Source organism: Triturus cristatus, chromosome 6 (assembly GCF_964204655.1).
Source record: "Triturus cristatus chromosome 6, aTriCri1.1, whole genome shotgun sequence".
NCBI classification, from domain to species: domain Eukaryota; kingdom Metazoa; phylum Chordata; class Amphibia; order Caudata; family Salamandridae; genus Triturus; species Triturus cristatus.
The window spans coordinates 41479972-41507769 of record NC_140589.1 but is presented as its reverse complement, the minus strand read 5'-3'; the positions used below and the strand labels follow the sequence as shown (position 1 = coordinate 41507769).

General features: G+C 42.6%; 1 protein-coding gene across 2 annotated transcripts in view; it reads right to left on the bottom strand.

The window, feature by feature from the left end:
• The window catches only part of MOCS1 (molybdenum cofactor synthesis 1), a 285312-nt gene that overhangs the window by 150268 nt on the left and 107246 nt on the right, over positions 1 to 27798 (bottom strand). For both annotated transcript variants that reach the window (XM_085610229.1, XM_085610231.1), the window contains exon 5: positions 20305 to 20366. In XM_085610229.1, coding sequence (XP_085466355.1) covers positions 20305 to 20366 — 62 coding nt within the window. The remainder of the gene's footprint in view (positions 1 to 20304; positions 20367 to 27798) is intronic.

The following is a 27798-nucleotide window of genomic DNA, read 5'->3' as shown; positions in this document are numbered from 1 at the left end:
GAGTTTTGAACTCTTTCCTGAAGTAGAGCAGCGCTTGGGGAGAATCGGGTGTGAATAAGGACGCAGCTCTAGCTTTTGGGTGCACAGATATTTCTTTGTTTTCTTTTTTACATTCATCTCCAGTCTGATTGGGTCCTAGCTGTGGGTCTGATGAGAGCCACCAGAGTTGGTGAGATTGTCAGCCAGACAGCGGGAGGTGAAGGTTGTGATGGCTTGATAATCGATAAACTATGCAGCTGGTTTTGAAGATGGAGCAGGACAGCTGGAGGAGCCAGTGGAGCTCTATCAAGAAGGGGGTTGGAAATATCAAGGAAACTGGTTAAGCCAAATGGCTATCCAAAGTTGGTATAATATAAGTTAGTTATTTTCATGGATCACGTACAAGCACACGGTAGACAACCATAAAAACGTGCCAACAGGGATTAACTCAATCCTTTACCACCATTACGGCACCCTTTTTACCCCTCCCATCCCAGGGAGATACCAAGTCTTTAGCACAGCATTTTGGCTTGTTAAGCCTCTCAAATTCTAGAGTCACAGCTTAAATAGCTAAAAAGGGCTTTCATTATTAAATGTAATGGCTTAAACATGCACTTGTGAATGAAACACGAATATATACTGCCTGAATTCTGGCAATATAACTGGGCTTTTTTTTCTTTTCACTTGTTTAAAGACAGAGGACCATGAAGTTACGGTTCCACCTCCGAAACAGTCCGTTCACTCTTGTTTTCTGAGACATTGGAGAGTAGCAGACTGCACAGCATTGGCTTGAGAACCCAGTCAAAAGATTCCAGTGCCCCCGTCCCCCAGTGACTTCCAGTTGGACTTCAAACCACTTGTTGGGCATTGGACATCTGCAAAAGACTACTTCACTCCGAGTGCGACTATCTTTGCTTCGAGCGCCTGTACAACTCTTACTTCAATCCCAGGGCGGTTTTGTCTTTGCATCAGTCACCTACAGAACTCTTACTTCACTCCCAGTGTGGCTTTGTCTTAGCATCGGTCACCTGCAGAGGTCTATTTCACTCCCAGTGCGGCTTTGTCTTTGCATCGGTCGCCTGAAGAGGTCTATTTCACTCCCAGTGCGGCTTTGTCTTTGCATCTGTCGCCTGCAGAGGTCTATTTCATTCCCAGTGCGGCTTTGTCTTTGCATCGGTCGCCGGCAGAAGTCTATTTCACTCCCAGTGAGGCTTTGTCTTTGCATCGGTCGCCGGCAGAGGTCTATTTAACTCCCAGTGCAGCTTTGTCTTTGCATCGGTCGCCGGCAGAGGTCTATTTCACTCCCAGTGTGGCTTTGTCTTTGCATCGGTCACATATAGAGGCCTATTTAACTCCCAGTGTGGCTTAGTCTTTCCATCAATCACCTGCAGAGGTCTATTTCACTTCCAGTGTGGCTTTGTCTTTGCATCGGTCGCCTGCAGAGGTCTATTTCACTCCCAGTGCGGCTTTGTCTTTGCATCAATCACCTGCAGAGGTCTATTTCACTTCCAGTGTGGCTTTGTCTTTGCATCGGTCGCCTGCAGAGGTCTATTTCACTCCCAGTGCGGCTTTGTCTTTGCATCGGTCGCCGGTAGAGGTCTATTTCCCTCCCAGTGCGGCTTAGTCTTCGCATCAATCACCTGCAGAGGTCTATTTCACTTCCAGTGTGGCTTTGTCTTTGCATCGGTCGCCTGCAGAGGTCTATTTCACTCCCAGTGCGGCTTTGTCTCTGCATCGGTCGCCGGTAGAGGTCTATTTCACTCCCAGTGTGGCTTAGTCTTTGCATCAATCACCTGCAGAGGTCTATTTCACTCCCAGTGCGGCTTTGCCTTTAAAGCTGATTTGCCAGTAGTACAGGTGACTAATATAGATCCCTCCATTACCTGCAGTAAATATGCACGTTCTCCAAAATCTGAGAGGGTGGGAGAAGCAGAACTAATATCTCAAGCGAGGCAGCCAGAGATTAAGTAATTAATTCTCCATGCATCCAGCTATTTCTGCAAATACAGTAACACCAGCTCCAGCAGAGAACTGGGGCAGGAGGACCCGCCACTCAGACTAGATTTATTCACCAGCCACAGAAAACACTGTTTTCTTAAGCGAGGACAGATTAAGCTTTTCTTGGAAAAATTCGGCCTCTTTTCCTTTCCAATGAGATTTTAATTACCCGCACACAACTATGTGTCCAGAAGATGAAGCTTGAATAAACAGAAAGGTAGACAGATGCACGTCCCTCATATTCACCCTGGAGAATCAGGTCGACCTATTCCTCATCAATTAGGACCACCCCATATTCACTTAAAAACATCTGCCCTGCTCAGCGCCTGACCCCACAGCGTGCATTAACGTGCTAGGCTTATGGCTTAAGGCCACCTTACGGGAGGAAATCTACCTACATTGCCGTAACTTCTCAAAAATCTTGAATAATTCTCTTGATTGGCTTATTGACTGATTGAGACGGTTTCCAAAGTGGAATTAATTTGCGATCTGGATAGCTCTGGAGCATTGGGTTTGGTTTCTGGTTAGCTTGGAGGTACTGGGTCTGGTTGTAACGCAGTCTTTGCTTTGTGTATAGCCTGGTATTATTCTTTCACATCAGCTTTACACAATTGTCTCAGATGGCTGTTGAGTTTTCCTTCACGGTCTTTCCAGTTTCCTATCTGTCTTTTAACAAAGGCCAATTTTCCCTTCAAGCTCTTGTTAGCCGTTTTGACTCATTTTGAGTTGTTGTAGTGGTGCCACTACATCCACAGTGACTCCAAGGTATGGATACTTAAAGAGTATTGGAAGTTTCATGTGTCCACTTTACTCCTGACACATAGGCAAAGAGCTAGAATGGGCTGGGTTGAGGTTTTCAATGTTATCGTTTGATGTGAGGAGGCAGTGATCTGACCACGAGGAGAGTGCAACAGATATGTTAGAGAGTGCCATACTGTGATGAAGACCAGATACAGCGCGTATCTTTGTAAAAATACATAATATAATCAGAGTCTCTTCACAGTAAATATATCACAAGTTCCCCAGCAACACGAGTCATTGGCTCCCAAGTACCCTATCGAGACTCGAGAAACAAAAATCTTACTATGTAATAAGAATGTTATCCTCACATCCAACATATCAAAGAAGGGCCACAATTAGACAGAGGACTCTCTCTAAAACATTCAGGATCCCAAGGATCTTAATCCATAGAAAACATATCTTTTTGTTTATAAAATAATTATTACAGATAAGTTGCCTTCATTCAACATATGGGTTGAGTAGAGGAATGGCCATTTGCAACCACCCACAAAACAGCGTTTTCCTTGTACTTGTGAGACTGGTGTATATTTGACACTATCATTGGGACATTAATAAGCTTAGGGGGTGTCAATCTTCTAATACCGTGGCCAAGGGAATGCGTGGCAACAATACAGAAGGGGGCATAAACTTCACTTGTGGTGTAATGTATCATTTTACTCTTGGAACTGCTAGCTGATGACTCACTAATGAAACCTCTAGGGAACAGAAGAGCTTTGCAGAATGCCATCGTGGTCCGGACTGCTATGCCAGACGGAACACCTGGAATGACCCTGGACTCTGCCTGTTATGAGTGAGGGGAGTTGGTTCACGTGGCAAGGTCATGTTCCAAGAAAAACAAGGAGTGAGAGAATAAAGATGTAGGAGGTATGCATTACTGTATGCAGGGTACCAGTTTATTACCTACCCAAGTTCCAGTCCTAGGGAACGTAGTTAAAAGGTTGGCCCAGATTGATGCCAGGAGCTGTCAGACAGGTATTACAGATCCGCTGCCACAGGGGTTTCTCAAACACCCAGAAACATTTGGAGTGTGCATAGTTATCTTCATGATTATCCCCTATACTATCTCTTTAAAGAATGGAATGGACAGAAAATTACTTTGCTCGTGGCTCACATCCACTCCCCGACTGAACAAGTACTACTAGACTGGGATTGTAGTCATTTATCTAATAGGATACAGGACATGCAGAAACCGTCACCCGATTTATGATGATGATGGAGATGGCCCCTTATCCCGGAGAATACCAGAAAAGTACACAAGAAACGGAGCAGTTCATCATCACTAAGTAACTTTGCAGAGTAACTCTTGCTTCTTTCCAGTGAGCTTCTCGCAAGGAAGATCCAACTCTTCCTCGGATCTTTCTTCTCTTGTGACTCCTTTACTTTAGTTACTCTTGCTTCTTTCCAGAGAGCTCGCAAGGAAGATCCAACTCACTTTACAGTTACTCTTGCTTCTTTCCAGCGAGCTCGCAAGGAAGATCCAATTCTTCCTCAGACCTTTCTTCCAGTGTGAGTCCTTTACTTTAAAGTTAAAGTTACTCTTGCTTCTTTCCAGCGAGCTCGCAAGGAAGATCCAACTCACTTTACAGTTACTCTTGCTTCTTTCCAGAGAGCTCGCAAGGAAGATCCAACTCACTTTACAGTTACTCTTGCTTCTTTCCAGCGAGCTCGCAAGGAAGATCCAACTCACTTTACAGTTACTCTTGCTTCTTTCCAGAGAGCTCGCAAGGAAGATCCAACTCACTTTACAGTTACTCTTGCTTCTTTCCAGCGAGCTCGCAAGGAAGATCCAACTCACTTTACAGTTACTCTTGCTTCTTTCCAGCGAGCTCGCAAGGAAGATCCAACTCACTTTACAGTTACTCTTGCTTCTTTCCAGAGAGCTCGCAAGGAAGATCCAACTCACTTTACAGTTACTCTTGCTTCTTTCCAGCGAGCTCGCAAGGAAGATCCAATTCTTCCTCAGACCTTTCTTCCAGTGTGAGTCCTTTACTTTAAAGTTAAAGTTACTCTTGCTTCTTTCCAGAGAGCTCGCAAGGAAGATCCAACTCACTTTACAGTTACTCTTGCTTCTTTCCAGAGAGCTCGCAAGGAAGATCCAACTCACTTTACAGTTACTCTTGCTTCTTTCCAGAGAGCTCGCAAAGAAGATCCAACTCACTTCACAGTTACTTTTGCTTCTTTCCAGAGAGCTCGCAAGGAAGATCCAACTCACTTTACAGTTACTCTTGCTTCTTTGCAGAGAGCTCGCAAGGAAGATCCAACTCACTTTACAGTTACTCTTGCTTCTTTCCAGCGAGCTCGCAAGGAAGTTCCAATTCTTCCTCAGACCTTTCTTCCAGTGTGAGTCCTTTACTTTAAAGTTAAAGTTACTCTTGCTTCTTTCCAGTGAGCTTCTCGCAAGGAAGATCCAACTCTTCCTCGGATCTTTCTTCTCTTGTGACTCCTTTACTTTAGTTACTCTTGCTTCTTTCCAGAGAGCTCGCAAGGAAGATCCAACTCACTTTACAGTTACTCTTGCTTCTTTCCAGCGAGCTCGCAAGGAAGATCCAATTCTTCCTCAGACCTTTCTTCCAGTGTGAGTCCTTTACGTTAAAGTTACTCTTGCTTCTTTCCAGAGAGCTCGCAAGGAAGATCCAAATCACTTTACAGTTACTCTTGCTTCTTTCCAGCGAGCTCGCAAGGAAGATCCAACTCACTTTACAGTTACTCTTGCTTCTTTCCAGAGAGCTCGCAAGGAAGATCCAACTCACTTTACAGTTACTCTTGCTTCTTTCCAGCGAGCTCGCAAGGAAGATCCAACTCACTTTACAGTTACTCTTGCTTCTTTCCAGAGAGCTCGCAAGGAAGATCCAACTCACTTTACAGTTACTCTTGCTTCTTTCCAGCGAGCTCGCAAGGAAGATCCAACTCACTTTACAGTTACTCTTGCTTCTTTCCAGCGAGCTCGCAAGGAAGATCCAACTCACTTTACAGTTACTCTTGCTTCTTTCCAGAGAGCTCGCAAGGAAGATCCAACTCACTTTACAGTTACTCTTGCTTCTTTCCAGCGAGCTCGCAAGGAAGATCCAATTCTTCCTCAGACCTTTCTTCCAGTGTGAGTCCTTTACTTTAAAGTTAAAGTTACTCTTGCTTCTTTCCAGAGAGCTCGCAAGGAAGATCCAACTCACTTTACAGTTACTCTTGCTTCTTTCCAGAGAGCTCGCAAGGAAGATCCAACTCACTTTACAGTTACTCTTGCTTCTTTCCAGAGAGCTCGCAAAGAAGATCCAACTCACTTCACAGTTACTTTTGCTTCTTTCCAGAGAGCTCGCAAGGAAGATCCAACTCACTTTACAGTTACTCTTGCTTCTTTCCAGAGAGCTCGCAAGGAAGATCCAACTCACTTTACAGTTACTCTTGCTTCTTTCCAGCGAGCTCGCAAGGAAGTTCCAATTCTTCCTCAGACCTTTCTTCCAGTGTGAGTCCTTTACTTTAAAGTTAAAGTTACTCTTGCTTCTTTCCAGAGAGCTCGCAAGGAAGATCCAACTCACTTTACAGTTACTCTTGCTTCTTTCCAGCGAGCTTGCAAGGAAGATCCAACTCACTTTACAGTTTCTCTTGCTTCTTTCCAGAGAGCTCGCAAAGAAGATCCAACTCACTTCACAGCTACTCTTGCTTCTTTCCAGAGAGCTCGCAAGGAAGATCCAACTCACTTTACAGTTACTCTTGCTTCTTTCCAGAGAGCTCGCAAGGAAGATCCAACTCACTTCACAGTTACTCTTGCTTCTTTCCAGCGAGCTCGCAAGGAAGATCCAATTCTTCCTCAGACCTTTCTTCCAGTGTGAGTCCTTTACTTTAAAGTTATAGTTACTCTTGCTTCTTTCCAGAGAGCTCGCAGGGAAGATCCAACTCACTTTACAGTTACTCTTGCTTCTTTCCAGAGAGCTCACAAGGAAGATCCAACTCACTTTACAGTTACTCTTGCTTCTTTCCAGAGAGCTCGCAAGGAAGATCCAACTCACTTTACAGTTACTCTTGCTTCTTTCCAGCGAGCTCGCAAGGAAGATCCAACTCACTTTACAGTTACTCTTGCTTCTTTCCAGAGAGCTCGCAAAGAAGATCCAAATCACTTTACAGTTACTCTTGCTTCTTTCCAGCGAGCTCGCAAGGAAGATCCAACTCACTTTACAGTTACTCTTGCTTCTTTCCAGCGAGCTCGCAAGGAAGATCCAACTCACTTTACAGTTACTCTTGCTTCTTTCCAGCGAGCTCGCAAGGAAGATCCAACTCACTTTACAGTTACTCTTGCTTCTTTCCAGCGAGCTCGCAAGGAAGATCCAAATCACTTTACAGTTACTCTTGCTTCTTTCCAGAGAGCTCGCAAAGAAGATCCAAATCACTTTACAGTTACTCTTGCTTCTTTCCAGCGAGCTCGCAAGGAAGATCCAACTCACTTTACAGTTACTCTTACTTCTTTCCAGAGAGCTCGCAAGGAAGATCCAACTCACTTTACAGTTACTCTTGCTTCTTTCCAGCGAGCTCGCAAGGAAGATCCAACTCACTTTACAGTTACTCTTGCTTCTTTCCAGCGAGTTCGCAAGGAAGATCCAACTCTTCCTCGGATCTTTCTTCTCTTGCGACTCCTTTACAGTTACTCTTGCTTCTTTCTAGCAAGCTCACAAGGAAGATCCAACTCTTCCTCGGACCTTTCTTCTCTTGCGACTCTTTACTTTACCATTACTTTTGCTTCTTTCCAGCGAGCTCGCAAGGAAGATCCAACTCTTCCTCAGACCTTTCTTCTCTTCCTCAGACGTTTTGTCTCTTGTGACTCCTGGACAATCAGATAAAACAAAAACTCATCCTTACTTTTTGGAAGCAAATGGGCTCATCTACCGGACTGAACCATATCCAGGGAAAACAGGCAAGAAGCAAAAGCAATTATTAGTACGCAAGGAATAATGTCCTCAAGCCATGGAACTGGCCCATGGTCATATTGTGAGTCGACACCTGGGAGTGTCTAATCTTAAAAATATACTCCTACAAAAATTCCACTGGTCTGGACAACATGCCATTCCTGTGAAATATGTCAAACCCGATCAACACTGGGGTTGCTAAGGGCCCCTTACAACTATTACCTATTATTGATACTCCATTTGATCTGATAGCCATGTACATTATAGGACCCCTAGAAACATAAACTAGGTTTTCCAATATGTATTTGTAATCATGGATTGGGTAATCTGATTTTCTGAAGCTGCACATGTTCACTATATCACAACATCTAACATAGTATCAGCCTTATAGGCTTACTTCTTGTTTTTGCTAGAAACGGGTTTCCTAAGAAAATATTAACAGGCCAAGAAAGACCTTTTGTTTCTCATGTCATGAAGGAAGTACAGAAACTATCACACGTCAAATGGTTACACATCGCAGCCTATCATCCGCAGACCGGTGGGTTAAATATTTACTATGGAGTATAGAAAAGCTTCTGGAAGTGTATATTATTTAAACTTTGGAATGACCGAAAGGAGAAAGGCATTATTGCAAAATTGCCCCAGCATAAATGCATTCCCAGCTTTGACCCTTATTTAGGTGGGATCAGTCCCAGTTATGCTAAAAACCTATACATTAGGTTTAGATCTGGCAATCTTCCTCTTTACATCAAAATGGCCCAAGAACTCTACTTCTTCTGCTTATTTTACTTTTTGCCTGACGATCTTGGAGTCAGTGGATCACTTCCTGTTTTTGTGCCCCAGATACCGGACTCTATGAAGAAGGTGGACTGCCCCCATTTGTAGACTATTAGGCATAAATTACTACTAGGAGGCTTCACATGTCCCCTATGTTAGGCCCCCTAGGCGAGTTTTGAGCATATGTTCTGGGATTGCCCCACAATACAACAGTACTGGGATAACATACATGAGACAGTCCGAGTAATGACGAACATTACAGATATGTGCACATGGGAAGCATGTGCACTGGGAGTGTTCAGAAGACGAAAGACAGACAAGGTGCAGATTCACTTCACATCCCTCGCTATACTTTGGCTACGAGAGGACTAGCTATCTACTGGCGGGCCCCGGCAGGACCCCCAGTAGGGGTCTGGGTGAGAACGGTAAAGAAATGGGGCGCAGCAGAGGAGAAAGTATTAAGGGAAGAAGAGGTGAGAGGAACACACAAACACCCTATATCCATGGAATGGGCACAACTATTACACCAATTTAAACAGACCGCACGAGAAGAACCACCCGCGACATCCCAATCAACACATACGTCCCCGATCAGAACGATAGATGAACATAGTGAATCAGATCAGACACACCAAGAAGGTCATAGTACAGTTGGCCAAACCGCTAGAAACTCAACAGAGCTCACGAACAACTGTTACGGTCCCCCCACACATACGTAACCATAGCCCGTTATTTTAATACGAGCAGTCATACGGAAGACCACTGCCAGCGCATATCCCCGCTGACCCCTAATAATCACCCCAGTTTAACCCCAAAGTTGGTAGTTAGAGATATGAGCCGGTAGTTATGAAATCGGCGCCAGCTGGAAGGGCACGCAGCCCTATACATGAGGCATTACAACGCACCCACAATAATTCGCGTGGACAGATATAGCTCCTCAACCAGGGGAACGTCATCTCAGTCACAGTACGGAAAGCATGCTGGCAAGACAAATTGAATTAATAAGCATGTAGTAACTGGAATGTAATCAAGATATTCGTTGATCATATATAATACGGAATGTCAAAGCAAATATGAAAACCAAAGTATGGAAATAGGTGCATGCTTGTAATCTGAATAAGAAATTTGTCGAACTGTATGTGAAACGTTAAAATTCAATAAACAATTTTGAACAAAAAAAAAATAAATTACTACTAGGAGGTTGCAAGGATCATAAGCACCTGAATACGGCACTATTGAACAACTTGTTTTTGCCACTTCTAGATATTTACTCTACATAAATCCTCCAATAACCCCGTCTAAAGATCGATTCTCCATCGCTTCTTCTATTTGTTCCAATTATGAACCTTAATAGTAATATGATGCCATTACATGTTGAGTACTCTGTTAAAGGCGTCAAAGATCTGCGCTGGTTTATTATCCTTTTGATCTTGTCATTTGAGTCATCAGAACACTTATTTTATAAAGGCACTATGAAACAGAATCATTAATGTACTTTGTAAGACCCAGGCTCAGTGGACAATACATATTAATTACTGACAAAACGTGTAGTTTTATGATTGCTGCACATGCACTTAAAAATGTTAACTGCTCCACATCTGTCGACCTCTTACCATCAATTATAAGACAGTTGCCATTTCCCCCTGTGACAGATCTCCTGTCCAGCGTGCCCGAAGTCCCCTACTCTCCGCTGCCCGTCTGCCTACGGCCCTCGGTTGTGCCTCCTATGCTCATTTCTTGCTCTGATTTGCCTTTCTGCTCGTTTTTCTGGCCTCTATTTTGCCTTTTTCTGCTCATTTTCTACACTCTGTTCTGCGCTCATCTGCTCTATTTTGCCTTTCTACTAGTTTTTCTGACCCCCGCTTAGCCTTTTTCTGCTTGTTTTTCTGCCCTCCGTTTTGCCCTCTTCTGCCAATTTTTTGCTTTCTTCTTCTCTTTTCTTCACTCTTCCCACAGTTTCCCTACTCCTGCTGTTTCCCTCCTCCTGCCACCAGACGCCTTACCCTCTCTCCAGTACATACTTAATGGAGGCCACAGCGCGATCCCATTGAGCAGGTCCTCTTGCCAGCAACCCCTACGACAGTTCTCCTATCCAGCTTGCCCGCAGTACGCTGGCCTCTGCTGCCTATCTACTTGATGCACTCTGCTGTGTCTCCACTGCTGGTTTCTTGTTTTGTTTTGCCTTTTCTGCTCGCTTTTCTGCCATCTGTTTTGCCTTTTCTGCTAATTTTCTGCCCTCTATTTTACTTTTTCTGCCCCCTCTTCTGCTCTGTTTTGCCTTTTCTGCCCTCTGGCCTTTTCCGCTCGTTTTTCTGCCATCTGTTTTGACCTCTGTTGCTCTGTTTCGTCTTTTCTGACCTCTGTTTTGCCTTTTTCTGCTTACTCGTTTTTCTGCCCTTTGTTTGGCTTTTCTGCTCGTTTCTTCCCGCTGTTTCTTCAAGACCCGTTGGAGGGGGAGTTGGCACGACAGAGACCTCACACCCCAGATACCTCCAGTGGTGACAGTGCTGCACTCTACAAATGCTGATTGATTGGTCTAAACTGCTAATCTCTCTGTAAATATCTCTATTATACTACCAGAACTGATGTGATTTAGGTAAGGGGACAACGCTAATGTCTAGGATGCAGGCCAGACCCTGCATCCAACACCACGCCACACATGGGCAAAAACCATGCATGTGAGGTTGGCTACCAACGGGGAGGGGTTGGATACAGGGTGTGGACGCAGGCGAGGCCCTGCGGCCTACCCCATGGCACGCAAGGTCAATGGCCGTGCACTGCATGGGTTTGGATTCCGGGGGGGGGGGGGTGGGGGGGGGTGAGGTATGCTGCCAGCAAGGGTGGGGGCAAGAGAGTGGAGATTAGCAACAGGGCTGTGTCAAAGGCCGTAGGGGGTTGGCCACGAAGGACGTGCGCGGCGAGGGGTTGGCTTTTTGGATTACCTAATGTTATAAATAAAAAAAATAGAAATTGACAGAAAAAAAACAAAGGTTAAAGTAGCGTTCTATTTATTTGGAAATTTCTGTACAATGTAAAGTTTTAAGCAAACAAAACCACTGAAATTCACCAGTTATAGTTATCTCAAGAAAGTATAACTCATGCCGTAAGGCATGCAATGAAAGTATTGAAGAGCAAACACAACGCAACCTTAGAAACATCACCTGCCATTATTTCACTCTTCTCCCTGCCACAAATGTTCTAGTTCGGTGCAAGCGATAAATAAAGACGCCTTTAAATTCTAGGTTTATCCCGTCACATTTGTCGGTGCATCTAAGACAGAGGTTAAATATCGGACCTTATCTTCTGAGAAATTGCTGCTCCCCATCCTTTAACACATTGATATTTACTTTTGCTTCTTTGACGACAAAGGGATAGGAGTTTTTGTAGTGAATTATGTGACAATCTTGCTGGAGTGCAGGGAACGTGAAAGGAAAGGATATCTGGCTTTTTGCAACACACAACAAAATGTAAATACCTGTAAATTATCTGTATGTCTTCATAGTTAGCAAAAGCATAAAGGAATCACATTTTTTTAACTGTGAATTGTGCTGGAAACAGATTTTAATAGGATCAAAACACTTTACTTGTTGATGCACAAACGATAAATACCCACAGAAACCCGGTCTCCACACATTATCATTGGAGTGCTCTATGGTTTCATCAGTGGACCTGCGTTTCTGTGCACAGTGAGTGGCCATTTTTATTGGAAATGTGGTGTCTGTAAATGACAATGCGATACCACACAACGCCTTAGTTACAGTAAAAAACCGCCCCTCCTCATGCCCATGAAAGGTAGGTGCAGACGTGTGCCATTTTAAAAAGTGGGTTGTGGTTCTAAAAGATTAGGGGGCCACTGGTCAGTGCACCTTCACCGGCATTTCGATCTGTAGGAGTGATGGGTGGACAGCACAGAACACCAGCACAAGAGCTTTCTCCTCCATGGCAGCCACTTCACTAACGAAGACACAGACTGAACCCCCGAAACCCAACGACACAGGTCCACCGTTCGTCCCCGGGGTGGACTGTGTGGAGGGGCTGGGTCGGGGACAGGACTACAGCCGTGTCCACACCCCCAGCTCAATATAGGTGCTGCTTCTCAGGGCAGGGCCTGCCTTCACTGATTCCCCTGCATCTCCAGTGGCATGGACTTCAGCACTGCAGAGAGCATTACCCTTCAGTTCATCGCACAGCTCAAACTGTCTTTTAGTGCTATTACTATCACTGTTATAAATACTTATAATACAGTGGCGCCCCAGGTAACGCCATCAGACTTTACTTCAGAATCAGAGCTGGCCTGGACACTACAGATCTAAGCCACTGCCCTAGCTTCAGATTTACAAACGTACTACTGCCTTACATTCAATAAAGCCATATATCTGCAGGTTCCATCATTGTAATGCTTGGTCGTTCAAGACTTGGCCCGCGACATGGCCTTTTTAACGCCTTGCCCTCAGTAGCCATTGGAAAGTTTACAACGGATTATGAATGCTGCAGACTCCAAAAGTTAAACCCTTTCTTCACTCACATCCATTCTACTCTCTCTACGAGATTGCTGCATTGCACACAAAACTCAATGTCTTTGATGAGCAATAGCCACTGCCCACGTGACTCCCTTCTGCTGACCATTGCACTCTGTGCTGAAGATTCTCCTCATCGCTAAAAAAGACCATCCCTCAGACACATCGGAAATGATCTTTTCAGGCTAAACCCCTTCTTTTTCGTTTCCTTCTAAATCCCCAGTCTGCTGCCTTGTAATTTTTGAAAACCACCTTCAAAGATCCTTGCCATAATACAGATCAGTGTCAGAGAGATATAATATATATATATATATATATATATATATATATATATATATATATATATAGATATATATATAGATATATATATATATATATATATATATATATAGAGAGAGAGAGAGATATATATATATATATATCTATATATATTACATACATCGGTAGTCGCAGTAATGTCCTTTCAAACAACCTTGTCCTGCGGTTTACGACAGAAATACTATCATGGAGCCCACCCAGCACTTCCCCCAACTTCCTTGGACAGGGAAAGCAACTTAAGAAACTAGGAAAAACTTGCATATACAGTGCGACAGAGGCGCGGCTTAATATACAGCGGTTAGGGGTAAGGGCCTTGTTGGGTCAGGTGGGAGGGGTAACCCAAGGGGGGCTTCAGTGGGGGAGTCTCGTGTAGAGCAGGTAGAGTGCCCTTGTGCGATTGGTTACTGTGCATTTTTAAAGTTTTTGGGGCCGATTCACAGAACTAACTTAAGACAAAATCCTAAACTTACTACTTTTGGTATTCACAGAAGTTAGGATTTTGTCTTAAGACCGTCTTAAGACCGTCTTAAGACCGTCTTAAGACCGTCTTTTTTTTTTTAAATTTCTTTATTGATTTTTATATCATCAGACAGCCGAGACACAATCAATACATTGAATACAAACAGGTTAACTATATCATCAACTAAATACACACGTGGCCTATAAAATCATAACATGAAATTCAATTCATAGCCAATTAGAAAGTGGGGACCATAATTTTAACCCATTTGCCCTTCTTTTCTTGCCTTTTGTTTTATAAACGGCAGTTTCCAAATGATAAACAGACAATAATTTAGCTTGCCAATTGCTAAAAACGGGTGGTTCAATATCAAGCCACTGCGTTGTAATGCAACACCGAAAGATTGACATGCATATAAATAAAAATCTATCCTCCAAATCTGTTCTTAAACTGCTGCTACTAGTTTGTCCACCCAAAATAACAAGTTCTGCAGTAATTTGTGTTTGAACACCTAAATGATTCGACAAAAAATTCTCTATATCTCTAATAAATTGGCTTAATTTTGGGCACAGAAAAAACATATGTATAGTATCTGCAGCAGTAAAATCGCATCGGTTACATTTATTCACTCTACCATGTGCCCATCTCGCGAGTTTAGCAGGTGTATAATATAAATCATAAATGGACATAAAATGTTGGCTTATTAATGATCCATTATATAACGTTTTAATAGATATTTCTATGACTCTATGCATATCAAGTCCTTGCACATCAAACTTCTTTTGACATTTATCTTCCAACGTCAATAGGTCATCCTGATAATTAGCCAACATTAATTGATAAATATGGCCGATTCTCGGTCGTTTCCGAAGTGCTTCGATAATTTTAACCTTTTGAAACAAAATTTGGTTATCAGAGCACTTTCTATCTAAAAAACTACGAACCTGTAGAAACGTAAAAAATTCTATCCGAGAAAGGCCATATTTTTGTTGTAAAGATAGAAAAGAAGCTATATGTTGACCGTCCATTAGATCACCCAGTTAACTTATACCAGCCCGATACCATCTATGCATAATTAAAAATTTCCGGTAACAAAGGGCAATTAATTAAAGGTGTATAGTAGTTTAAATTAGAGCTAAATCCAATTCTTTTTTTTATTTTCTTCCAAATCTCGAAAGCAGTTATAATAATTTTAAATTTGGGTTTTTTGTAGTAGCTCGGCTCAATAATGCGAACTAAACATTGGCGTGCCTCCTGTCCTAATACCATCTCATATATTAAAGGTCTTACTGACTCATCCAAACATATTTCATTAACCAATAAAACACCCATATTCTGTAAAAAGATAGACCAAAAATATAATTGAAAATTAGGAATTGCCCAGCCCCCTCTCTCTCTTGGTAAAGTACATTTTTTTTAAGCTCTTCTAGATCTAGGATAGCTCCAAAGAAACCTGGAAGACATTCTCTCAATCCGGTTGAATATAGAAATGGAAAATTAAAGAGGAATAGTTCTAAATAAATACATAAATTTAGGAAAAATAAGCATTTTCAAAACATTGCTACGCCCATGTAACGATAAATGAAGATTATCAAGTTTCTCTAAAGTTTTATTGGCAGAGGCAATTACAGTATCAGTATTTAAACGAACAATTTTATCTATATCGGCAGATATTTTTATTCCCAGATATGTAGACTCCGCCTCAAAGTGCATATCTCGTGGGCGTCCAAACTCTGAATGGAGAAGTTGGGTCTTAGCAACATTGAGCTTATATCCAGAATGCCTACCAAAATCTTCCGACGCTTCTATTAGCTTAGGAAGGGCGGACTTAATATCTGGTGTGACTATAGCAATATCCTCTGCATATGCAAACACCTTATAGGCTATATCGTGTATCCAAACTGGTTTGATTCCAGCATTATTATCCAAACTGCTTAAAAATGACTCGATATACAGAGCAAATAACAGAGGCGAGGTAGGACAGCCCTGCCTTGTCCCCCTAGTAATTGTTATATTGCCGGAAAGCCGACCTGCTATACGAAGAGCTGCTTTTGGATGTTTATATAAGGCCTGAATAGCATTAATAAATTCAACAGGAAAGCCTTTCCAAACTAAAGTTGACCACAGAAACTTCCAACAAACCCGGTCAAACGCTTTTTCAGCGTCCAATAAAGCCACTGCAACTGAAGAGTCAGAAGCCTGTGCCCAATCTAATAAGGAAATAATCCTCTTAACATGGTCCATCGTATCTTGCCGTAAAATAAATCCATGTTGTCTCTTAGATACCAACAGAGGCATAAGATTATTTAATCTGTTTGCAATAATTTTAGAATAAATGTTGCTATCCGCATTAAGGAGGGATATGGGTCTGTAAGATCCCATATCCACATCTTGCTTCCCTTTCTTTAAAAAGATTACTATAATGGCCATTGACCATGAAACCGGGGGGCTACCCAAAAAGGATTGTTGACACACTTGCAATAATTCATTTTTCAACATATTTCTAAAGGTACGATAAAACTCCAAAGGGATCTGATCCGGACCCATTGCTTTGCCTGAAGCTAGTGCTAATATGGCTTTTTCGACTTCCTCCCACATTATTGGGGCCGATAAAAGTGTTTCCTGTAATTCAGTAAGTCCTGTAGTTGGAACTCCCGACAGATAATCCCTCCCATCATGATCCGAGATCTCACTAAGCGGGGCATTGTAGAGAGATTGATAAAAATTTTGAAAAGCCTCCAAAACCCCCTCTCTTGTTTCTTGCAAAACCCCATTGGCATCTATAATTTTCGTTATATCATTATATGCAGCTTTTTGCCTTAATCTTTTAGCCAGGACTTTTCCAGTTTTCTCGCCAAATTCGTATGCTAACTCCTTATGTTGTCTATTTTTTAGAGCTATTTTATCCGCCAAATTAGAATACACTCTAGCCCTGTTCACAGCAAGTTCTCTTTGAGCCAATTCTGGATCCACGCCAGACCTAATTACCTCAGCTAATTTATGTTCAGCTAACATGACCATCTTAAAATCATTTTTGTATTTACTTAACAATTGTTTACAACGTGATAGAGAAAAGCTAAGAGTTTCCCCCTGAACTAAAGCTTTAAATGCATCCCATATAGTTTGAATGGATGCCGTACCTTTATTAAAGGAAAAAAACTCCTGTATAACTTTGAGCATAAATTGGCACTATTCCTTATCTGCGAGCAAACTTCGTTCAAAAGACCATAAATGGTGTCCAACCTCTATTTGTAAATCAATTAAAAATTCCAGAACTAGAGGGTTATGGTCAGATATAAGTTTAGGCAAAATCTCTAGCTCAAGTTTACCTAAGTATTGTAAGGAGACAAGAAAATAATCTAATCTCACAAATTTTTTGTGCGGGCAGAATAAAAGGTATATCCTAAATCATCCCCATGGGTAGCATTCCAAGCATCAAACAAACCATGATCTATAATTAAATCACTTAGCGCTGTAAATAAACGAGGCTTCCTGCCCTTGTATAGCGAGGTCATCCTAACATTTAAATTAGCATCAAGATGTATATTCAAGTCACCACATAAAACTAGAGGTTGTGGCCATTGAGCTAGCTCGAGGTTAAGAAAGTGTACAAGTTCTGTATCGTCCAAATTAGGTCCATATACATTACATACTGTAAATTTAAATTGTCCAATCTGAAATAAACTAATCACCCAACGCCCCCACTTATCTTCTGCCGACTTGACACAAACACCTAAACCTCGTCTCATGAGGGTTGCAACCCCTCTCTTCACCCCTGTCTGTTTAGAGCATGCGACCAATTCTAATCCAAGTTTCCTCAAGCAACCCCTTCTAACCCATGGAATATGAGTTTCTTGTAAACAAAGTAAATCAACATTTATAATCTGAATAAGTTTAGCAAACACCTCTCTTTTTTTCACGTCATTTAGCCCGCAAATGTTAAGCGTGCAGATTTTTAATTTCTTAGCCATAAAGCAAAATTATTACAGACCAACATCTTATAAAAACACACAACTAAAATAGCTAAGATGATATATTGCTCGTATATTTGTGTAACTTTAACATGAAGATTAATGCTTTCCAAATCAGCAAGATCATATGTCCAGGCTGTCGATGATTTTTCACCCCCCAAACACCCCTCATCCAGCACCAACCCCTCACCAAATCCCCTGAACCCCAAACCCCCCCTCAACCCCCCGCAACCCACCTAACCCACCCAATCCACCATATAAGGCATAGGGACAAACAAGCCCTAATAGAGATGGCCTGCCGCCTTCCCTCCCCTGACTGCAGGACGAAGACTTAATAAAGACTAGATCCCTTATATATATTAGATCCCACATTACAAAGAACGTAGGAATTCTCTAGCCAGAACTTCAGAAAAGAAAAACCTAGTCTGGCCCTTAAACGTAACGTTGAGCTTGGCAGGATTTTGCAAATAAACAATGGCACCTTTCTCTTGAAACCCAGATATTAGTTGACGCAAGTGCCAACGTCTCGAAACAGTTTCTTTACAAAAATCAGGTCTAACGAAAAAATAACAATCTTTTGCCACTCTTTTCTTATCAGGTCTAGCCAGGCCAAACACAGCTTCTCTAGCCAAAAAGTTATTAAAGTGAACCAGGATAGCACGGGGTTTCTCTTCCTCTCCCAGTCTAGCTTTCCTCACATTAAAAGGAATCCGATGAGCCCTCTGGATCTCTATAGACCAGTCCCATGAGGTCAGTTCCGGAAAAGCTTCAACAAATAAATCACACACAAATTTCCGAACATCAACTTCTTCTTTTTTCTCCGGAATGCCTAAAATACGAAGATTCTTTCTCCTAGCTTGATTTTCTAATTCCGCCAGTTTAAACACTACATCATCCCTGTGATCACAGATAGTACTCATTTCCGTTTTCTGCGCAGCTACAGTATCCGCTAAAGCAGAAATTCTTGACTCCGCTTCAGTCATTCTGAGAGCTGTATCCGAGCAAATCTTAATAACTCGTCGCACAGAGTTTTGCTCTTTCCGACAAGTAGCTTGCATACGAACATTCTCTGATTTAATCTCAGCTCTATGTTCCAACATGGTGTTATAAATTGTAGACAACGTAATACCATGATCAAGTGATTGTATGGCAGAATCATTTTCTGTATTAAGTCCAGAGACATTTTCCGAGATCGGCCCAATCTTTGTAGGTCCTGAGGATATCAGACCGCTAGGCGTATCGCTACTATCTAAACAACTATTACCGTTAGTGAGGCGTTCTTTTCCTTTTTTGGCTTTTTTCACTGTAGTTATCAGAGAGTCTTAAGACAGTCTTAAGACAAAATCCTAACTTAGGTCTGTCTTAAGTCTGTCTTAAGTCTGTCTTAAGTCTGTCTTAAGTCTGTCTTAAGTCTGTCTTAAGTCTGTCTTAAGTCTGTCTTAAGTCTGTCTTAAGTCTGTCTTAAGTCTGTCTTAAGTCTGTCTTAAGTCTGTCTTAAGTCTGTCTTAAGTCTGTCTTAAGTCTGTCTTAAGTCTGTCTTAAGTCTGTCTTAAGTCTGTCTTAAGTCTGTCTTAAGTCTGCCTTAAGTCTGCCTTAAGTCTGCCTTAAGTCTGCCTTAAGTCTGCCTTAAGTCTGCCTTAAGTCTGCCTTAAGTCTGCCTTAAGTCTGCCTTAAGTCTGCCTTAAGTCTGCCTTAAGTCTGCCTTAAGTCTGCCTTAAGTCTGCCTTAAGTCTGCCTTAAGTCTGCCTTAAGTCTGCCTTAAGTCTGCCTTAAGTCTGCCTTAAGTCTGCCTTAAGACTGTCTTAAGACTGTCTTAAGACTGTCTTAAGTTTGTCTTAAGACAAACTTAAGACAAAATCCTAACTTCTGTGAATACCAAAAGTAGTAAGTTTAGGATTTTGTCTTAAGTTAGTTCTGTGAATCGGGCCCTTTGTCTTTTAGGGAAAACTCACGCTGGTCTTCTCAAATCTTGCGGTTTCTGTAGCTGGAAGAAAGATGGAACTGAGAGATACACATCTTCTATTAATATTCAGATGAAAACTCAGATATCTGGGTTGGACCGAGTCCCGCTGCATTATCCAGTGGACAATGAATAACTATCAGTTATTTGCAAATTACTATTCAGATAAAAAAAAACTTGTTGAAAAAATACGTTTTATAACTTGAACTAAAAAAAATAACAAAAATGTTGATAACTTGCTACAGCTCTACTTCTCTCATTTCTTAAACAGGAGTCCTTTATCAAGCGGGGAACGTCAGTTTTGATATCAAACCACTAGGGATTCCATGAGAACTCCGATAAGTTGTCTCCAATATATTCTTTCTCCTACGATGGGCCGGATTCAGCTTGAGTCATGCATGAATGGAGGTGCGGAGCCAGAAAAGGTGCTTGATTCAAGCGTGGTCAAAGGAAGAAGGGAGCAGGGCCCGATATATTTGTGTTATGACCTGAAAACCCATCTCGCGTCTCTGGAAGTGTCAAGCACAGCCACACTTTTCGTGTGGTTAGTTTGAGCCTCAGAAAGGATACACTGGAAAAGTGAATTATAGTACAGGCTACCTGAGATGACAAGCAGGAGAAGAGCTCTCACCTTGACAGGGTTGTATCCAAGCTCGATGGCCTTGTGGATTCCTTCCATCACCTTATGGAAACCTGCAACAGAAGGGGCGGCAACAGGTCACTATGGGACATGATGAGTGTAGGATGACTATATGCTGACTAATGGTCGGTCTACCTTAATGACAACACTCCTCTTCTCGTCTCTGGTAAGAGCAACCGCTCCCACAACACTTCCCAAGCAGTCGCAAAGGTCATATGCGCGCAAGACAGCTACAGTAGTAAAACACGTGTGTGCTTCACAAATGTCAAGTGCACACACTACAACGGTTGCTAGAATGATATTGTATTAATAAAAAAAAAATAGTAACAAAAATAAAACAATACAAAGAAGAGTCCTGCAAAAATGAACCACAACAATGAAAATCACCTATACAAGTAACACACATAGGCTGGCAGGCCTTACCAAAACCAACAAGTAATTAATCACAGTCCAATTCACATCCTGCATACTGTCAAATATACACATTTCTAATGCAAATTATTAAAGTACCTCAGTCTATAATTATTTACAACATATTTAACGTTTTCTAGTTTATTATTAATCGCACCAATTTTCCTTTTTTTTTTTTTTTTTTACACAATACAACCATTTACTAGGGGTGCAATCAAAACCATCCAAGGTAGTCACTCGCACCGTTCCAATCCAATGTCCTCATTTGCACCGTTCCAATCCAATGTCGCCACTCATACCGTTCCAATCCAATGTCGCCACTCGTACCGTTCCAATACATTGGCGTCACTCGCACCGTTCCAATACATTGGCGTCACTCGCACCGTTCCAATACATTGGCGTCACTCGCACCGTTCCAATACATTGGCGTCACTCGCACCGTTCCACTCCAATGGCGTCACTCGCACCGTTCCAATACATTGGCTTCACTCTGACCGTTCCACTCCAATGGCATCACATGCACCGTTCCACTCCAATGGCGTCACTCGCACCGTTCCAATACATTAGGGTCACCCGCACCGTTCCACTCCAATGGTGTCACTCGCACCGTTCCAACACCGTTCTCCCAAAGAGTGGATGTAAAAACCTGTCCCATAAACCTATCAATACGAGACAACTAGATTATGCTTTCTACAGTTTCATATGTTTCTGAACATGGGTAACAAGATCACCCTCCAATAGTTAGTCAAGTTCAAGCGGGTGCCTTCTATTTGTAATATCAGGACATATCAAAGTCTCAATCTAAAAGAATCTGATTTCATATCGCCTCAAAATTATAATGTTTTTCACTAGTGTTGTGTGACCTGCACATAGGTGAAGTTTTTATAGGACACAGACAAGGTTACGTAATTTAGGTAGAAGGCAGATTTTGTTAGTTCTTATGAGTTTGATTGTGCTACAAAGTATTCAAGTAGTTAAAAATACTTCTAAACCGGTTAGTTAGTAATCAGAAATAATTTTACTTATCCGTTTAGCAGGTACCAAATGGGTGCGAGAACTTTTACGGGAAATGTCATGATGAAGACTTTTTCAAGCATTCTCTTGTGCACTACCATAACCACAGATAAAATTAACAAATGGAGTAGTGTCAAGTTCAACCAAAGAAACAAGTTCCAATTCGCTTTGAAGCCTCAGAAGGGAGCTAAGAATTTAAAATTAATGAGGCAATGATCACTTCCGATTTATCTAAAAGACAAATTGTTTAATGGGAAAAACTGAGGAACAACAGAACAGTGGAGGAATTAGTTTCGAGCAGCTGTATTAGTGAAACTCCCCGCACGACCCCTGTGCTTACTGAAAAAATACTTGCAGCATTAGTGACAGCCGTACATCTGGTGACTAGTGTCTGGCTTGACAGCACAGCTATCGTCAGACAATTATGTGAGCAATAGTAGGGAGGGACTTTGGCTCCGCCCACATGTTGGGAGCCAGGAGTACTTGTTTTGATTGGGCAAACGTTGTGTGCTTCCACATTAAGGTGCTTGCCTTCATCGCAGGTGTGATTATTTCATTTATCCTGCTGGTAAGCTTGAACTTTCAGGGGCACACACATGACATTGGGAAGCTATTAAAGTGTCTTAGATAACTAGATAACGTATGGTGCTTTCAGGGATGTGGAATTCCTATAGCCCAACGCCCAGGACATATTGTTTGGGATCAAGGGCAACAAGTTTTCATGTGTATTTTGTCCTTGGGACAAGTAGGCCCAACCCCAGATACAAACCCCTGCAGTGTTAAAACGTAATAAACCCGACTTCTTCTCTTTGCTGTGTTGACCTATGCGTCACCCATTTTCTCCGTCCTCTTTGCCAGCCCCTGCTCTGTCCTTGGCACTCCCCCTGCTCAATCGTGTGTAAAGAAAGTGGATTGGGGTATTGTGTAATATGTTTACACGCATAAGCAGTACAAAAGAATAGCTGGCGTCTGCTCGGAGTTTCCTGTCAATAGTTAAACCATGAATAGAGTGTACGTAGATAGCCTATCTTGTTATGCCGCTCCAAGACTCAAAGTTGCTTAAACCCCAAGGCTGTTGGCGTTTGCATTACTTCATTGTGTGTCTCTCTCAAGCTATATTTACACCAAGGGGCGTCCCCGGTTTCTGATCTTTTTCTATAAAAACCCATGTAATCATTGCTCGGTGTGCTTCCTCCTTGAGTATCTCTTGGTGCTTGTTAGACGAGGCCCCTGCTCATAACGTTAATAAATTGCCTGATTCTTACTTCACTCCAGTGTTGATTCTCCTTACTCGTTTGAACCCGTGGACAAAGGGTGACCCTGCACCAGTGTGTCTGCCAGAAGGCACACTTCCACAGCAGCACAAACCATTTGGCTGCCAGTTTGCAGTACCACATTATGGATCAGGGAAGGACACTGTATGCAGTTAAGGTAATATTTTCGTCCATATGTTAATGCTGTTCAAACTTGTATTTATGGTTCAATAATTGAAAGCCTTTGTTATTAGGGCGAGCGCTCTAAGCAAATGTTGTAGGCACTGACTGCACTACTGACAGTGGCTCCAGTATAACAATGTGTACACACGTTTTAAGCATATGAGGCTACGTATGATGCTTCCAGACTGCTCTTTGATTTGATGCAAATAGCTGCAGAAGTTTGAAAGCAAGATTGACGATTCTTTTTTTTCAAATAAAATGTTCATAAAAAAATTAAAGCAGGAAAAAAAAACATTTTGCTAAACTACTGTAAAATTTCAGGTGCCATTTCTTTGTAGCGTCATTTAGTAACATGTGTTGATGCATACAAGTATTTCCCAAAAATATTTATAGAGGAGAATCAGTGAAACCAGTTTCAATAAGATTATGGGAAACAAAAATAAACAAGCACTAGCAAAGCCAGTAGATCTGAAATTGGTGGTCAGCATATTAGTGTTGTCAATGTGTGAATTTTTTTGGTATGGTTTTTGTAAAACCTTATTGTTGTGAGAGCTGCAGCGTCCTCACCATTATAACAGACATTGGCAAAAGCAAAATTTGTTTTTGGTCTCAAAAAGCACACACTGCCACAGTAGTTGCTTGCACTGAACAAAACTACTTTGTGTGCCGATATGCTCCTTGTGAAAGAGCAGAATGCTGTCACTCACAGAGAGAGAGAGAAAACACGCAAGATGTCATGGTTAACGCCAGACCAAATTAGGGGCCCAATTATTAAAGAAAGTCTCAAAAGCGCACGCATGGTATATGTCCTTGCATTAAGTGCAGCTATACGGCTTTCATGAATTCCCAACAATTTACAGTAGTAGGACAAATATTAGTACACCTAGAAAATATTTGTGAGCTGTATTTTAGCATGAGCAAATTTGCATGTGTAGATTAGCTCACTCAAAAATCTGAGTGTTTGCAAGTTCACTTTCCCTCCAACCACTTTTTTCCCAACTCTGGAAGATGGTTTACGTCAACCATTGTCAGGAGTACATTTGTAACATTTCACAGTATGGGAAAAGATTAGAACACTTCCCACACAGGGTCAAAACAAAGACAACACACTTCTAAACACACACCCTACAAAGTGCATCGTGCTACCCACGTAGACAAGTGCTTAAGCACCCCACATAGGGATAATAAGCGCTATATAAATGTTCCAGGACAATCCAATAATGGGGAAGACAATACGCATGCGCTATATATATTCCAGGTGTACAGCATTTCCCATTCGAAGGCTTACCTTGAGCTCGACGAAGAGTACAGGATGATAGAGATGAACATCTCATGCCACTGATGTCAGATGGCAACCTGGCCAGGAGGGCTATCATGCATGCATGGTATGCCCAGAAGGAGCTGCACCAGATGCGGCAGGCTTCTGTTCTGAACAGGGTGCCGTGCTCCAACCTCCAGCAGAGGCCGACAGCACGAAATTCATTTGGTGCCCACAATACAATATGTATGATGCATCAAACGGTGAAATAGTTCAATACTAATCCACAGTGATAGAGCAGAATGCAAAAAAGGAGAAAAGAGAGGACTTGTTGTAAAGGTACGTCAGAGCGTATCGTTCTATTGCCATGACTCTTAGCATATAGTCCGGTAAGACATGGTGAAGACATTCCCATTCCACATGTGCAGCTTGTGCAATATCTTTAGAGCTTGGGCACCGCGACAAAAGGAAAGAAGAACCACTGTGGTGCTGGACTGTAAATGTGTCTTATTAACTGCCCTCTGAAGTATATGCAGTGGTGCAACAACCTCATGTGGCAGCGAGAACTAAATGTGAAGAACCTAGATCGTTGTGGGCCATTGAGAATCAACCACAGAGAGAGTAAACACTAAAAAAAAACAGGCTCTGGAAAGAGTTTCCCAGGAGATGACTATTAAACCTGTAAATCACTTCCAATAAAAAAGACACCGCCACAGAACAGTGCCTGGGTGTGATCCATTGTTACTGTTGCACAATTCTTAAAAGTCAAACAGCAGTCAATAAAGAATGCATAGACCCACTGATGCACTGCTTGATGTAAAGGACGAACACACTGTTAGCTTGAGGGGTATGTGTTGAATACTTAAACACATAAGAAAGGAAGCACTGCTCCTAGCAGTACTTCACCCTGCTAGTGGTTGCCAGAGTGCCTCTCCCCTTGTACCACCCATACCGCCTGTGTGCCAGCATCCTGCACTTGCCACACGTCGGCTTCTCTTTGTGGCGCTAATGACTCCGATAGGCTAGTGAGCCTTCATCCGCATCTACTGCACAACAATTCATCAAGTAACTTTGATGAAACCTCGAGGGCCTTGCAGCTTCATCCCACATCCCTGTGCATCATCTTCAAGAGTCTTTGAGGACAGTGAGGCATGGTGGTACACCCTGCATTATCATTGAAGCCTTTGCCATAGTGAGCTAGAGTCTTGGCGCCCCAGAATGAGTACCACCACTGCTGCCCATTGACACCTGCAGCACCCCGAGCCTGCCACTTACTTCTCCAGGCATCCGGTGGCTCCACACTGTGCAACAGTCACTTCCTGGGATGGTTCGAGCCAACAATCTATCGTGGTGTGCCACTACTGCTCACTGACACTTGCAGCACCCCGAGCCTGCTGCTTACCTCTCCAGGCATCTGGTGAATCCACACTGTGCAACAATCACTTCCTGACGTGGTCGAGCCAACAACCTATTGTGGTGTACCACCACTGACACTTGCAGCACCCCGAACCTGCTGCTTACCTCTCCAGGCATCTGGTGAATCCACACTTTGCAACAGTCACTTCCTGAGGTGGTCGAGCCAACAACCTGTTGTGCTGTGCCACTACTGCCCACTGACACGTGCAGCACCCCGAGCCTGCTGCTTACCTCTCCAGGCACTAGTCAAATTTGGGGAACACAGTTTCACATACTTGAAAAGAAATTTGTTTCTACAATGTGTTACTTTTATTGATTTCTACAAATTAACACAATGTTACGACAAATGTGAATGTCTTATGTGTTCTCTCCTCTTTTTATGTATTTGTTCTCAGATTAATTTTGACATTTGGGATTTTATTTATTCATTGATGCAAGATTTCATTTATTATTAAATTTGGTGACTTATAAGTTTTTTTTCCAATATCTGGCTCTTCCAAGACTGGGTGTATGTATGTGAGGTGAGTGAACCAGTTCTTGATAATAGTTGTATGATTAGTGATCTCAAAGGGAATCATTTGAGGCTGGTGATTTACTACATTCGGTAAAGGATTGCCGGGTACTGCAGCAATACTGGTCAGAATCGGGCGACAACGCACAAAGAACAAAGGATGGACAGATTGTTGAGCAAGGTCATTTATTCTTTTTCCATTTGTCACCCCAGCGGGACGGGTATGCCCAGACGTGGGTCCCGTGCTCCCCGTGCCACCGGAGTCAAGCTATCCTGGCTGAAGAGGGGTGAAAACCACCTTTGTGCCCTGGGACAGTCAAGTTTACTAAGGGAGTAAACATGGTCGTGCTGTTGGAAGCCAGTAGAGGCCAGTGGTGTAGAGCGCCTAAACACTGCCCAGCACAGGAACCACCAGGACACACAGAAGAGATGTCACACTGGTGACCTTTATAAAGATGTGCCTCTAGCTCGAGACACTTCCATGACAAACACTGTGGAGGCAGAAGGCAACCAAAACGAAGAAAGCGACATGGCGGATCCTTTCCTAACAGAAAGAGAAATCCCAACTATCCTCCAGGGAATCAGGAAGGATGGGGTGCCAGGGCCCAATGGGCTGTCTGGATACATTTTCAGGGAAGATCGTGATTACTGGGCACCCCACATCCAGGGCTTATTCAATCATTGCTATAATATATCTATAACACCGGATTCATGGAAAGGCTCCATCTTACAACCCATCCACAAAAAGGGGGATGCCTCCGACCCAGGGAATTACAGACTGATTGCTTTACTGGATGTGGAAGGGAAGGCATTTGCTAAAGTGCTCCTGTAACAGCTAGAGTCATGGATAACGAAAAATCATATAATCCCGCAATACCAGACCGGCTTTCGGCCGAACACTTCGACCATGGATAACACCATCGCACTTTCATATCTGGCAACCAAGGCAACGGGGCCCACCACCCCTCCATTATATGCATGTTTTGTGGATTATAGTGCCGCCTTTGATGGGGTAGATCGAAACATACTGTGGGCAAAATTGGTTAAATGGGGAATACCGAGGAAACTCCTTGTGGCCATATTATCACTTTACACTGGTACTTGGGTGCGTGTAAAGCACACAAGCACATGTGCTACAGCCAAGATTTTCACGAATAGGGGGGTAAAACAGGGTTTTGTGATCGCCCCCACTCTCTTCAACCTATATACTGCAGACCTGGGAGAGGCACTCTTAAAAACTAACATCTTCCCTCCAAAACTGGGTCACCTAAGACTGCCGATCATGCAATACGCGGACGACCTGGTTTTATTGGATCAAACAAAAATAGGTATGAAAAGGGCACTAGAGACGCTACATCATTATAATATGGAAAATAAAGTTATAGCTAATCCATCTAAGACAAAGCTGTTGATCTTTGGCCACAAGCTAAAAAAAAAAA